Here is a 14,850-nt window from a genome sequence, read left to right as displayed (position 1 = left end):
GTCTGCTACCGAGAATTCAATTTTCGGCGCAAATACAGAAAATAATTATTCAGTAACTCCACTCGTTCAGGGCCACTTTGAAACAATGCTTGAAAGCTGTAGTTCGCTCGTCAGACTATTTTGCTTTACCAGACTTTTGAAATCTTTGAATTTTACTTGAGTGTCTCGTGAGCTGAGGAGTTTTTCTTGATATTCGCAGCGATTTCCCTCCATTTTACTAATCACTTGATTTTCTAACTTGCGTACATTAGATAATCTTTGTTCAGTAGATTTAGGTTTTATCAGTTGCTCTTTCGTATGCAGTCGTTTCATCAAATTAGATGTCTCAGGAGTTATCCACGGTGGTAGACTTTGCCTATGAAAAGTCCGTTGGGGCACAAATTCAAGCAGCAATTTATCCACCTTTCGTAAAACTCGAGACAAATTTTATTAATATTGGAGAAACAAGTAAACTCTAGTGATTGGTTTAAAATTTTTTTACCGATACCGTCAAAGTCGGCTCTGGAAAAGCTAAAATAGTTTTCGATAGGGCGCTTGGTTTCGTATATGGTTAAATCAAAAGATATTGAGACAGCTTTGTGATCATTGACATCCATATGAGCAGTGCCTTGAACTTCTTTTTTTGTTTCAATGGGGCACAACTACGAAAATTTAATATTGTGGATTATCGGTAGGATCCATTTGCATAATGTTTTTTTCCTTGCTAACACATATTCATGTCAAGCTAAGCCAGCTCGCCGTTTGCATCTACATTTCTAATGTAAACTGAAGATTTTTATGCAGTGCGTTGACTAATTCTTCGGTAGTTGATTTCGTCAACATATCGCGCAAAAAACTTTCGCTCTAACTTTAGTTTTGTTTTGGGTGAATTGTTGCAGTTACAAACAGAGCCATATAGTCCCCATTATTTCGTATTCTTCATTCACTTCGCATGAAACCATTTTCCGCATCGTTCTCGTTTGACTACTTTACTATTCCAAGCGCATTTTCAAAACAGAAGTTTGAAAATGCGGAGTTCATTGAAGTCACCTTCTATTCCCACTCTCCATGTACATGGAAATGCACGATGTCCTCTATCTCCTCTCAATCCTAGAAGGTAATTACTACGTCCCCGAAGACAAACTGCCAAAGCGAAAAGAAAACGAAACAAGACAAAAGCAGGAATTTGAACTCCCCAAACACCGACTACATAAATCAGACGAAAACTTCTTCAGAGCCGCAAAGCTATACAACATCATCAGTAGAACAACGGAGAAGATAATGACGAAGAAACTTCTGACAGAGATGTACCAAAACTATTTCCACAGAAGCTACAACGAACTCGACAGCTGCACCTGGAGACTTCTATGCAACTGTGGAAACTGCAATCCAATGAAAAAACTCGTGCCAAATGAAAACTGAAGGGTTCTACACCCGAGGGCTCCGACCCTAAAGACTCTCCTACTACTACTACTACTACTACTACTACTACTACTACTACTATTGTCATTTAACTCGTGTGTGAGAAATTCTGACATCTTCCGGTGATTCAAGCTGATTTTATTTTAAAACTAGCGTGTTTGCTTTTTATGGTTCTCAGTCCGTCATGTTGATTTTGCTTCAGATTGTTACTTGATTTCCCCATAGTTTTTGCTTTTCGCAAAATTTATCTCAGTGAGAGAGTGAGCGATCAAGTTTTGCTTGGTTGTCTCTGGAAGCTTGAAATGGAAACGAAATCATGTGATACTTTTCTGGGGCCCGATCGCCTGTGTGTGAATGACCCAATTCAATTCTCCACATCAGCTGCTCAAAATTTGTTGAGGAACAAGCGAGTTGTTATAATGGGTTGCAGCGTACAGAGAGATTTGTATAAAGATCTTGTCTTACTGCTACAGGAGGAGAGATATCTGTCCAAATACGAGAATCGTGTTAAGGTATTGTTTGGATTTGATTTAAAAATATATCGACTATTATGTACCTAAGTCATTAATTTAAAACTATGCGTACTTTTTGACGGTTAATATAGCAATACAGGCTGGTAGCAAGTGAGGTACCTCAAAGATCTTTGTTGGGTCGACTTATGTTCATCATCATTGTTAACGATTTACCCATGCGAGGGTCGAAAAGTAAACCTTTTGGTTATACGGAACCTTTTTGTCATGATTCTATTAAAATTTTTTCTTATTCTTTTTAATTCATCTTAATACATAAAGAAAGGGCCGTGTACACCATCCGGCATCGATGGATGTAGGTCGAAAAATAGGGCATGATGAGTAGCACTTAGTAGCCGGATGCTGCACTCCAAGCTGTTCCCCTCCAGACAGTGTAAAGACGGCCCAGTCACAAAAATAACTAACAAGTGGAGAGGAAAGCACCTATATATATATATAGCACACATAGGGAACTGGAATGGATGGATTAAAATAAAGATGGAACATCAAGGAATAAGCAAAGGAATAAAGATGAGCAGACAAACACTCAGTGCAGCCTTCCCTCCTCCACGACGGCGCTAATCGAAGTCTCACTGAGAACACGAGGCTTGAGGGCACGACATCCCCTCAAGCAGATTCTATTAAAAAGACTATAAGCTTCAAAGGCGCTGAAACAACTGGCATCGAAGCTCTCTGCGCGAAAAGAGGGCACCTACGCTGACATAATGTCATATCTAAGGAAATAAATCAGCTTCGCTCTCCTAAGGAGCTAAAAGAAAACTGGCCCTCCATGCCAATGTTCCGCCTGAAAATGTTTATAATTTGTTCGCTTCATCGTTGTAGCATAAATTGACCTTCGTAGCTCGTACAACCCCTAAAATCGGAGACCTGTTAAAAGAGTGTGAGAAATTAATCAACGATGAGCTATTACCGAATCTAGCAAAGAATCCCGCCTCCAATAAAAAGGATTTTCTTTTCATATTTGATAAGGGAGGGTTGCCTAAACATCTTTTAACCTTTTAAAGAGCTTTTAAAGAGCTTTCTAAAGAATCCGAATGAGTCATTGACATCCTGTATTCATATCACTGCACGAAGCCGGACTAAAGCACCAGCAACTTGTATACGAAATCCAAAAGCACAACTAGCTTGATAGCAAATGGAAAGGACGACAATTAAGTGCGAATTGAATAAAAACAAGTTACTGTTGTCAAAAGTTCGCCCTTAAGTAGTAGCGAAGCCTACAAGTATCACAAATCTTCAAAAAAAAATCTGATATGAAGAAAGTATAGGAGATGTTTAGAAAGCAACGTTTTGTCGGCTTCCTTTGCATGCGTTCGTGGAGCTGACCCATCAGCTTCAAAAGCGGTAAAAAACGGCATTATTGCCCTCTGATCGAAAAAGGACAACTACGCTGACATCATGTCATATCTAAGGACCAAAATCAGCCTCTTTCTCCTAAGGAGTTCCATCTGCATTCGAGGTCCTAGGGACATAGCTGGTTAGAAATAATGATGCTTCAATATGAGCTGTTATTAAAGAAGAGGCTGTAATAACAGCTCATAATAATCAGTTCGAGTCATCTACTTTTGTCATCAGTTCTTCGTTTTGAGTTGCCTATCTTTTGTCTCGCAATTTTTCTCAATTGATGTTTGTGTCAAACTTTTATTTTATTGATATATTTGAAAAACGCAAAATGCTTTGAATATTTAGTTCTGGGAGTTCCGCAAACCATCCAATGTTCTTCCAGTGTTGGGCAGGGGCATTTCGTAATTTTTTGCGTTGTAACAAGCCTAAAAACTGAATTACGAAATGCCCCTGCCCAACCTAAACCAAATTGTGAATTGGTGCTTCAACAATAAAATAAAGCTAAGCTAATTTAGTTTCTGTCTATTCCCAATCAAAAGTGAGAAAATTTAAATTTGAACAACGAAGTTTTACAGCACCAGAGCGATCAGAAGGAGCTATGCATTACAATAGTACCCAATTCAAACCGGAAACCTAATGTGGAATAAAGATGCTCTCAGGCTTTAAAGGCGTCCTTTTTCTCGATGAGAGAAGCATCGGTGTCTAAAAAGTTAATTGATAAATTTACTGCGTACTCTGGATATATGGTACCAACTGTAACATATGCAACTAAAGTCTTGTTCCATAACAAAACAGAAACAAAGGAGATTGAGATACCCCTTGAAGCTACATCTTGGATTCTCAGTAACTGGGAATTGAGGTACAGGAAAAAGCTGGTTAATCTCAACTCGCTACCTCTCTCACTAAATAGAGAGATAATCGATTCACTGTTTCTGATTGCTGTTCGCACAGGAAAATATGATATCGGCTTCTCAATCAGTAAAAACCAAAAATGTGGTTACTAAACAATTACCAGACAATGTGAGCTAATATTTAAACCAAACGAGAACTATAACAGAAGGAGAGAATTTCTGGTGAATTTGCGGACAACTGTTGAATGTTATATTTAGATGTGCAAATACCACATTAGAAATTTTAAACCTGAAATGTTCACCTGAATCGTACTGAAATTACTTTCTTGGCCCTTTTCTGAAGCAAGCGCTTGTTGTTAGACCATTTTGTGGAACTGCAGCTGCATTTGGCAACGTTATAATTGGTTTTTCTTCACTTTAGATTTGCAAGAGATAACAATTGTTTTCTTTTAGCTTCGTTTGTTCAGGCACCAATTCTCATTGTGGTTTGTCGTGCTGCTTTTTTGTTGGTTTCAACAAGCTTTAGTTCGTCAACATAACCAAAGGGGTTCAACACTATCGAATGCTTTTTTTTGTAATCCAGTTATAGTACTAAGAGCTCGTCGTCATTACCAAATATCTTGTACAGATGATTTAAAACAACAGCATCTGCGTGTCTTCTCGAACCATGCTGTGCGATGTGTAGCGTCGCTTTTATTATACATACAGTTCATCAAAAAGAATTCAAAAAATTCTGATGCATCGCAGAGTAGCGCTAGGAGGAAACCGTACCCATTTTTTAATTGCGCCTGTTCCTCCCCCTTCCCCCGCAGCCCCACTTTAACCGCCAATCCCTACGCTCAACCCCTTTACATCTCCACTCCACGCATTCGCCTGACTCTGCCTCACACCAATCGCAACGCCTATCTAGCCCCTAATGCACCCCAACTTCAACCTCTCTCGTTAAGCTTAAGCCAGCCTCCATTAACTCAAGCTACCTTATACTGAAGTCAACTGCTCCTGAGTTGTTCGCGCCACGTTATAAATTTTAGGAATGCCTTTTTCGACGCTTTTTTGATATCGTGATTTTCGTTTAAGGGCTCAAGAACAGTTGTAAATGACAACCTACTTAAAGGAGGAATCTTAGAAGAGCTCAAAAACGACCCCTCCTATCGAGAAGTACGAGAATATCGCAAGGGAGAATTCCATATCAGATTTTATTTCATCACTCGAGCTTATAATCCAATTGTTCTGGGTTTTGTCAGAAATATTTACGCTGAATTTGATCCGGATATATTCATGTTCAACTCTGCTATCTGGGATGTTAACAGAAACGGGCCCCCGTTTGATCACGCTGCTTATGAACAAAACGTGCGATATATCTGCCAAGTTTTGGTTCTGCTATTTTCTCACAACTGTAAATTGATTTGGTTGCACCAACCACCCGTGACACCGAAGTGTGCGTCTGGCCGAATAGTTTTAGCTGTCAATCAAGATGTTTTGAAAATGAATGTGCTGAGATGGATGTACGAGGCCGTGTGTATTGCAGAGAATATCACTAAACAGTATGGATTCGAGACTATTGACTTGTACCATTTGATGAAACACAGATCTAGTTGGATTGGTGAGTCTTGTTTTAACGACTTAAATTTCTGATTGAAGCAAAAAAACAGTTTTGTTCAAACTACTTAATTTTTTTTTCACGCGTTTTATTTCCTGCATTAAATTTACACAGTTAAAATAGAATAAAAAGACACCTTAAAAAAGATATTTCGAGTCGTAAATGAAGAGAACTATTAAAATAAAACGGGGGTATTGTTTCGAGGTTTTTAACGGCGTGTTCAGGCGGCGTTTTACCCGAAAGTGAAAGTGAGTAAAATTGTTGTGTGAATTATCGCTGAACGAGGGAAACTTTTTGTAGTTGCGTTTTGTTTGCTTGAATGACTTTTTGACTTGACAAGGTTTTTGTCAGAATAGTGCAACTAGGTAACCGTTCTTAGCCGTTTTTTCGTCCATTTAGATCATTTTCTTGGTTGTAGATAGGTTCCTTGTGGAATGTTTTCGATCGTACCTGCTGTATTATGTCACCCCTTATAGACGACAGTTCAGTTTTTTTGAGGGCACAATAATGCCCAGATTTCTCAATTTTTAATTAATTTTTTAAAGTTACTTTTTTTTGCTATTTGAAGGGACATTTTTTCTAATCGATTTTAAATGGTAGCAAACTCTTTTTAAAGTACTTCCTTGCGTTATTTACTTTTTGACACGCAGTGTTATTTTTTACTAAAACTTTATTAATCAGATTTTGGTAATTTTTATTGCAATTTTTCCAAGTTTTGTTTCTTTGTATTTTGGCTTGGGTTTTTGTTGTGAGCTTTTTTATGAAACGGTCAGGATTTCAAGTCCAAATTTTTGGTTTTTAAATTTTTTCGGAAGTAGAAGTTCGAAGTTCAATGGAAAGTTGTTTCATAATTTCTGTTTTAACATCTTTTTTTATATTATTTTGCTAACATTTCAATGGTTTGAATCTGTAATTTTGTTTTTATGCGTTTTCGTTTGGCTGAGAGATCCATTTTTAGTGACCCGTGAAGTCCGAATAATGAAAGTGACAAATTTGCGTGTTCTATTATTCTCACAATTTTCAAAATTGAGGTTCAAATTTGTTTTTAATAGCCGCACAGCGATAGCTGGAGCTATTATTGGCCTTCTCTTGTTTTTTACAATTCAAAGAATTTGAATTGTATTGGTGCGCTGTGTTTTTTTAAGATGTGTTCACACATTTTTCAATGACTTTGATCGTTCAAAACGGGATAAACAGGTAAAGCCCAGCGGGAATTAAGTTTCATTAGAGGCCCAAAGTGGGCTTTAGTTGTCCTTCAACTGCTAATAGTGGTTGAGCTGCTGGGATGGCCTTATTTTAATGTTAAAAGGTCATTTTTAGGTTGAACTTTTTAAAAGTTCATTAAGGTCGTTTGCGACACAAAATTGCTTGTTATGACCATTTTATGAGCTATAAGTTTTGGTACTACAAACACAAACTCGCGAAAGGATACTAATTTTTTCAGGTTTTTGAAAATTTTCGTCATTTTGTCAGTTTTTCCAGCTTCAAGGACCAGGCAATCTCGTTTGAGGTTTGTTAATAGGGCACTTCATAGTTTCTAGTAACAATGGAATGGTTTTTAACATTTTAGCGTCTCGAAGTTTAGCATTTTTTTGATAAAATCTGCAATTTTTTTTAAGGTTTCAAGTTTTTCAGTTTTTGATATTCGTCCATTCTCAAGTGCGAGAAAACCTATTCCACGTTCTGATAAAAAAAAGTTACTGCATGGTTTTTAGTTTCAATGGATTTGTGTTCAACAATTTAACCTTTCGACTTCATGAAGTTTTTTGATAAAATTTGCTATTTTTTTCAAGTTTGTTCAAAATATTTGTATTTTTATTTTTTGTCTCAGTAGATAGGTAACCTCATCCAGTGTTTGATAGTATGTTATTAAATATATATTAAAGGTTAGGGGGCAATTGAATGGCTTTCAACATTTTAATAGAACCAATTTCTATTTTTTGAAGTTTGAAGCTTGGAATTGGGTTACTGGATAGCCTCTAGAGACATAGAAATGATTCTGAAGATATTTATATCACGATTTTCAGCAATATTTTCTGATAATTTGCAGTTGATTTCTTTTTTTTCTAAAATTTTTTTGGTCATTTTTGAGTTAATCATTGATCTTCAAGGGCCAATGAATATTATTCAGGTCTTGCAGATATAATACTGGACGGATTTCAGAAACAAAAATTGATTTTGAACATATTTTTGAAATAGGTATTTTTAAAGGAAAAAATTTTGCCTTAGGTTTGAAAGCTTCGAGTTTTAGCAATGAGTATATTTTGTTTAGTTTTGATTCATTTAGTTTCTCAATTTTTTGATGATTTTGTTTGTTCTGGCTGGAATTGTTCAATTGATCTGCTGGTCAGGTAGAGTACGTCTGAGTTTTTCTTTCAATTCTTTGAATTGTATTTCAGGACTTGTCCTGCTATGTTTTTTTTATTTCGTCGGCGCGATTTTAGTTAAGACCATATGACGTCACAACCACTTCAAATCTGCTTTTTGTTCATTCGTTCATGCAATTTCAACTGAAGTGCGTTCGTGACGTCATTGTTTGCTCTTAGTGGAGCGAGTTTTTTTGTTCATTCGCGTGATTAAATTCTTGGTCACTCGTGACTTACCTCTCTCTCAGAGAGAGCACCTAATAGAGGCAGCAATAACTTTGTCAGATTCTTAATCAAAATATAATATCTCAGCCTTCAATGAAAAGATATTTTTTGTTGTCTTTTTTTACTGTTTTTTGAGACTGCAGATCTACGAAGCTATTGTGGCTGTTTTCTGACAATCTGTCACTATATTTTTTTATTTTCTACATTGCATTTGTAGCCTTAACTTTCTGTTTTTGGCACGATTTTGTTCCTCCTAATTATATATTATAGTTGGTGACCTTAATGTATAGCCTTTTTGCCCTGCATTTATATATTCAAAATGTTTTCCAGAACTTTTTGGTTTTTGATTTTAAGTGTTAGTTTTTATGCTTTTAAATTGCCTTCTTCAGGATCTGCTAGAATTGCCATTACCAGTTGATTTAGATTTATTTTCTAAAATGTTCTTAAGAGCTAGGATTTGTTGTTGAAATATTTTATACTTTTTCAATCTGTCTCCAATATCTTCTGATAATTTAAGTTTTTGCAAGAAGACAGCAGATGCAACAAAGATTTCTCATCTCGATATATCTTGAAGTAAAGTTATTCAATCGTTTTAGCACCAAAATTGAACTTTTTTGTGTTCTCTATTATGCCATCTTTTGCAATTTGGCATCCAAAATTTTGTATCAATTATTTTAATGCAGTTCAACTAGGATTTTTGTGCCCTATGCTTGCTCTTAAACAAAGTTTTAGCAATTATATTAGTCCTGTAGTCGTTCCTATGCGATTTTTTTGCTTGACCGGTTTTTCCTCTGACCCATTTGTTTTTTCGTCCTCAAGAACGGTATAAGCAGGTAGCGCCTGGAGGGCATTAAGTTCTCTTAGATCCTTTCGGCTTGCTGGACTCTAAGTATGCGACACCCGCCCATCCCTCGGTCTAAGTTTTTTAAATATGTTCACACCTTTTCAAGATTCAGAGTTAAATTGGAGTTATGGTTTTTGTCATGCAAATGCTGGAAGTTAAGCGAGTAGTTTGTCTGCGTGAAATCGTTTCCTCTAATTTTAATTCGGAGTGAAAAAGGGAGTTTGAGCGAAAATTCATTTTCTCGAATGTGATTTTTTGCTCACGTGCGGAAATCTGAATTCTGTTTCTAATGTTTTTCGAGTTTTTCTATAAGTTTTTTGATGAAATCAAAAATTCATTCCAATTCATTCCTAGGTCTGTTTTTTGTTTAGTCAATGAAAATGCCTTGAATTGTAGTTCACAACTTGTCCTGCTATGTTTTTCGTCAAGATTTATGTTACGACCATTTTATGTCACGATCCTTCACGCCTGCTTTTTGTTTACTCGCAGCGAAACATAATTATATCACAGCAGCCTGTTCTCAGCTGCCCTTTTTACTATTATTCCCCACATTGCAGACTGTGGCCAGTTTTTTTGCTTCTGAAACTTTCGCGTGATGCCAGCATTGATGCGGCTGTGGTCAACCCGCAGCTACGGTTAAACAAGATCTCATCCTTAACATAGACAACTTCACGGAAACAGGGGATTGAACTCTCATTTGCATGTGAACCACAAATCTTGCCTCTATCACGCCACAAGTTTATCCTGAAAAGATTTTCAAATCGATCTTTGCATACTTTGATTTAAGTTGTTAAGGTCAACTGAGGATATCTCACTCTAACTGAAGATTATTTAAAGGCAGCTATTAGAAACAACACATAAGTAATATAGATTTTCATTTTTTTTTCATTCTTGTCGAGACTGCAGTTTAGGAAGCTATCCCGGCTATTTTTTGGCAGTTTGCCAGCTGTGTTTGTATAGTTTACTTTAAATAGTTTTTAATTTAAAGTTTAAAATTTAATTGTTTTCAGCCAAAGACGGTGTGCACTGGGCCTCGGAGGGCTACAGATGTATGTCTCTGTTGATAATGCACAAGTTGAGTGTGTTGTATGGTGTACCAGTTCCATCCCAGGGAGTCGAGTACTCGTACCCTTCTGAGCTGAGTCAGGAGGAACTCAACAAAGTTTTCGACGAGGATGACAACGATGTTCGGTTAGAAATATTCTAACGTAAGAAATATTCGTAAGAAATATTTTCTTTAAATCAATATAAACCTTTCCACCTTTTTTCTGCAGACTCTCTGTAATAAAACACCCGTTAAAGTAGCTCGCCACTACTTATAAAATCATTTTCCGTTGTGATTCTCGGCAAGGAACTATCGAATCCTAATCCTCTGTGATTACTCAATTTTTTTTACTTCTTGCATCTCTTAATTATGCGCCTAAGCTTTACATCAGGCATCTATCAAACCAACATCGTCTCTATAGGATTTCACTGAAACGATAGTCAAAATGCTTTGCGAAACATGTGGACGGATGGCCATCTCTTCAAGCAGCGAAATCAGAAAGCAGATACGAGCATAAAACGCCGGATATCATCAAGCGACAATAACTTCGAAATTGGGAGCATTAATAGATGCCATCAGTCTCTCAATGGCTTTTTTCGTTTGAGTTTGAATTGTATTGGGGCGCTGTCTCTTTTAAGATCTGTTCACACATTTTCATGGTTTTTGAAGTTAAATTGGAGAACTGATTTTGGGCTAGCCGAAAAAGACAATGGAGAGAAAAAGCTAGTAGTCAAAGGCGCGAAACTATTTCACCCTGAAGTAAAGAAGAGTGAGAAAACGGTGTTTGAACAACAATTCTCTTTCTTGATTGTGGTTTTTTTTGTGAGGTAATTTGACATTGACTTTTACTTTTTTTTCAAAGTTTTTGATCGTTTTTTTAATAGCCGCGTCAGCAATTTCAGGCGGGAACTTATGGACTTTATGGAACTTTAAGTTTTATGAACATTTGAGTCTTGAGTTTTAATATCGAATATTAATTTTGAAAAATCTCCAATAGGGCTTTCTCCTTGCAGAGCAAATGTGTCTCATAACAATGACGATCCGAATCTAACCCAAAAATTTTACTGATCTATCAAAAATAATCTGTTGGTCGATCTGTCAATCTGATTTCTTTAGTCGTTTCAATTCAGGGTAGGCCACAAGCGTCTATCGCGGCTATTTTCCGGCAATATACCGGCTATGTTATTTCTGTATTTTTCTAAATCCACTCCATTAAATTTCTTGAACTGTTTAATGGCCGCCGTCAGCCTCTCAAACAGCTATTATTTAGGCGCTCTCCTTCTAAATTCGCTTTACCTTTTGATCACGTTTTTCGTTCTATATAAGTCACGACTTTCACGTTTGACTTCTGACGTACCTCACTTATTGTTTCAACTAAATTGTTTTTAAATCCTTTCACTCAGTCAAGGTGTGAATACAGTCAAGGTCAAAACAGCAAAATCAAAAGAGACGGGATAAACCGATAATGCCCGATCATTAAGTCATTGCGAATTAGGTTATCAAAGTTCATTAGTGTTTGATAGCTGATATGAGTATTAAGCTTATTAGCGTTCAGTTTAGAAGCTGAATTAAGTATGGTTTTAGAATCTAACTGAAGCTGCACGCCAAATTATAAACTTTTTTGACAATAAAAAAAACGAAAAAAAAAAATTCGTTCAATTTATCTCTTCTTTTTTCTTCTTTCTGTTTCAATCCCGATGTACATCAACCGATGTTGCATCAAGCTGAAAGCTACTAAATGAATTATTATCTCCATTGTTGTATGTACATAAGCATATAAGGATCTATGAGACCTATTTAGTAGGAAATATTGTTTAAAGTTTCTATATAACAGTACCGGTGATCATATTAGCGGGCGACAATACTAATAAATACGCGCTAGTAAGTACGCTATATTCTAATAGTACCATAGAATTCTTCAAGTACTTATACAACGGAAAGAACATATTTTGGTGAACTATTATTCAAATAAATAAATACAATGGTGCCCGAAAAATTAAATTCCATCTAAATTAGGTTAAAATGGTATCAACGGTACCATCATAATGGTTTGATATGGTTGCACTTAACATTTTTTCTGGTACCATCACTACTGCTTCCTGAATCATCACTTTTCACTATTATTCTCCCCATACTGCCGCGGCCAATACGATTTCCAATGGTACCAATTTTCTGTAGCTCTAGTTTTAATAAGATCAGATTATATTTTACTGCTTTAGTGAGTGGTAGAATGATAGTGAAAGGATAGTGAAAAGGCTTTGCAACATTTGGACGGATGCACATCTCTTCAAGCAGCGAAATCAGAAAGCAGATACGAGCATAAAACGCCGGATATCATCAAGCGACAATAGCTTCGAAATTGGGAGCATTAATAGATGCCATCAGTCTCTCAATGGCTTTTTTCGTTTGAGTTTGAATTGTATTGGGGCGCTGTCTCTTTTAAGATCTGTTCACACATTTTCATGGTTTTTGAAGTTAAATTGGAGAACTGATTTTGGGCACGCCGAAAACGACAATGGAGAGAAAAAACTAGTAGTCACATGGCGCTAAACTATTCCACCCTGAAGTAAAGAAGAGTGAGAAAACTGTGTTTGAACAACAATTCTCTTTCTCGATTGTGGTCTTTTGTTTGTGAGGTAATTTGGCATTGACTTTTACTGTTTTTTTGATCGTTTTTTTTTTCAGTAGCCGCGTCAGCAATTTCAGGCGGGAACTTATGGACTTTATGGAACTTTAAGTTTTATGAGCATTTGCTAATTAAAGGTCAATAGTGTCCATCTAAGTAGTGCCAGAATTATATGCCCTAATTCCTGAGTGATAGAGTCTTGAGTTTTAATATCGAACATTAATTTTGAAAATCTCCAATAGGGCTTTCTCCTTGTACAGCAAATGTGTCTCTTAAAAATGACGATCCGAATCTAACCAAAAAAGTCTAGTGGTCTATCAAAAATCTGTTGGTCGATCTGTCAATCTGATTTCTCTAGTGGTTTCAATTCAGGGTAGGCCACAAGCGTTTATCGCGGCTATTTTCGGGCAATATACCGGCTATGTTATTTCTGTATTTTTCTAAATCCACTCCATTAAATTTCTTGAACTGTTTAATGGCCGCCGTCAGCCTCTCAAACAGCTATTATTTAGGCGCTCTCCTTTTTTCTAAATTCGCTTTACCTTTTGATCACGTTTTTCGTTCTATATAAGTCACGACTTTCACGTTTGACTTCTGACGTACCTCACTTATTGTTTCAACTAAATTGTTTTTAAATCCTTTCACTCAGTCAAGGTGTGAATACAGTCAAGGTCAAAACAGCAAAATCAAAAGAGACGGGATAAACCGATAATGCCCGATCATTAAGTCATTGCGAATTAGGTTATCAAAGTTCATTAGTGTTCGATAGCTGATATGAGTATTAAGCTTATTAGCGTTCAGTTTAGAAGCTGAATTAAGTATGGTTTTAGAATCTAACTGAAGCTGCACGCCAAATTAGAACCTTTTTTGACAAAAAAAACGAAAAAAAAATTCGTTCAATTTATCTCTTCTTTTTTCTTCTTTCTGTTTCAATCCCGATGTACATCAACCGATGTTGCATCAAGCTGAAAGCTACTAAATGAATTATTATCTCCATTGTTGTATGTACATAAGCATATAAGGATCTAAGAGACCTATTTAGTAGGAAATATTGTTTAAAGTTTCTATATAACAGTACCGGTGATCATATTAGCGGGCGACAATACTAATAAATACGCGCTAGTAAGTACGCTATATTCTAATAGCACCATAGAATTCTTCAAGTACTTATACAACTGAAAGAACCATTTTTGTGAACTATTACTCAAATAAATAAATACAAGGGTGCCCGAAAAATTAATAAAATCCATCTAAATTGGTTTAAAATGGAGTCAATGGTACCATCATAATGCTTTGATATGGTAGCACTTCTAATATTTCTCTTGGTACCATCACGTCTACTTCCTGAGTCATCACTTTTCACTATTATTCTCCCCGATTTATACTGCCGTGACAGATACAATTTCCAGTGGTGCCAATTTTCTGTAGCTCTAGATATATATATATAATAAGATCTGATTATATTGTACTGCTTTAATGGTTAGCAGAATGATGTTTAAGCTATCTGTATGCCTCGAAAGTGGAATCATTAACTGTGTTCGGGGACTCTACTAAGGGCGGGGAAGAGAGTGATGGCGCGAAACCACTGCCTCAACTTCTTGACCAGCACAATTTCAAACGAGTGATCGAGAGGAACAATCTGAGCGAGACTGTTGTTAATGAGGAGGAAATCGATGGATCTTTCAGAACAGCTGACGAAGTGAGTTTTAGTCTTTAAAAAATAGTAATCGACCTGAAGATGGAAATTAACCTTTATGTCTTGCAAAGCGGTAAGTATTAAAAAGCTGTAAGTATTGCAAAGCTGGTGCATTGATAAGATTTCATTCCCGTCTGTAACGGTTATGCCTGAGTGTGACTTTAACAATGGATTGCATGATTAATTTTTTATTAATAGCCGCGAAGCGATAGCGGCAGTAGTAGTGAAAATGCCTGGTTTGTAACGGGGGGGGACCTGTCCCCCCCCCCCCCCCCCCCCCCCGTTACAATACAGGCATGGTCTTTTTTAGGTATCCTCTTAG

General features: G+C 36.6%; 1 protein-coding gene across 2 annotated transcripts in view; it reads left to right on the top strand.

The window, feature by feature from the left end:
- The first annotated feature begins 1,568 nt into the window (after window positions 1-1,568).
- LOC142345559 (uncharacterized) overlaps window positions 1,569-14,850 on the top strand; it is a 109,830-nt gene continuing 96,548 nt past the window's right edge. For both annotated transcript variants that reach the window (XM_075397655.1, XM_075397656.1), the window contains exons 1-4: window positions 1,569-1,913; window positions 5,204-5,729; window positions 10,172-10,352; window positions 14,333-14,531. In XM_075397655.1, the coding sequence (XP_075253770.1) occupies window positions 1,704-1,913; window positions 5,204-5,729; window positions 10,172-10,352; window positions 14,333-14,531 (1,116 nt within the window). In that variant the 5' untranslated portion in view covers window positions 1,569-1,703. The remainder of the gene's footprint in view (window positions 1,914-5,203; window positions 5,730-10,171; window positions 10,353-14,332; window positions 14,532-14,850) is intronic.

This window comes from Convolutriloba macropyga, chromosome 9, assembly GCF_964194025.1.
Source record: "Convolutriloba macropyga chromosome 9, txConMacr16.3, whole genome shotgun sequence".
NCBI classification, from domain to species: domain Eukaryota; kingdom Metazoa; phylum Xenacoelomorpha; order Acoela; family Convolutidae; genus Convolutriloba; species Convolutriloba macropyga.
The sequence above is the reverse complement of the archived record's forward strand: the minus strand, read 5'-3'. Positions and strand labels throughout refer to the sequence as shown.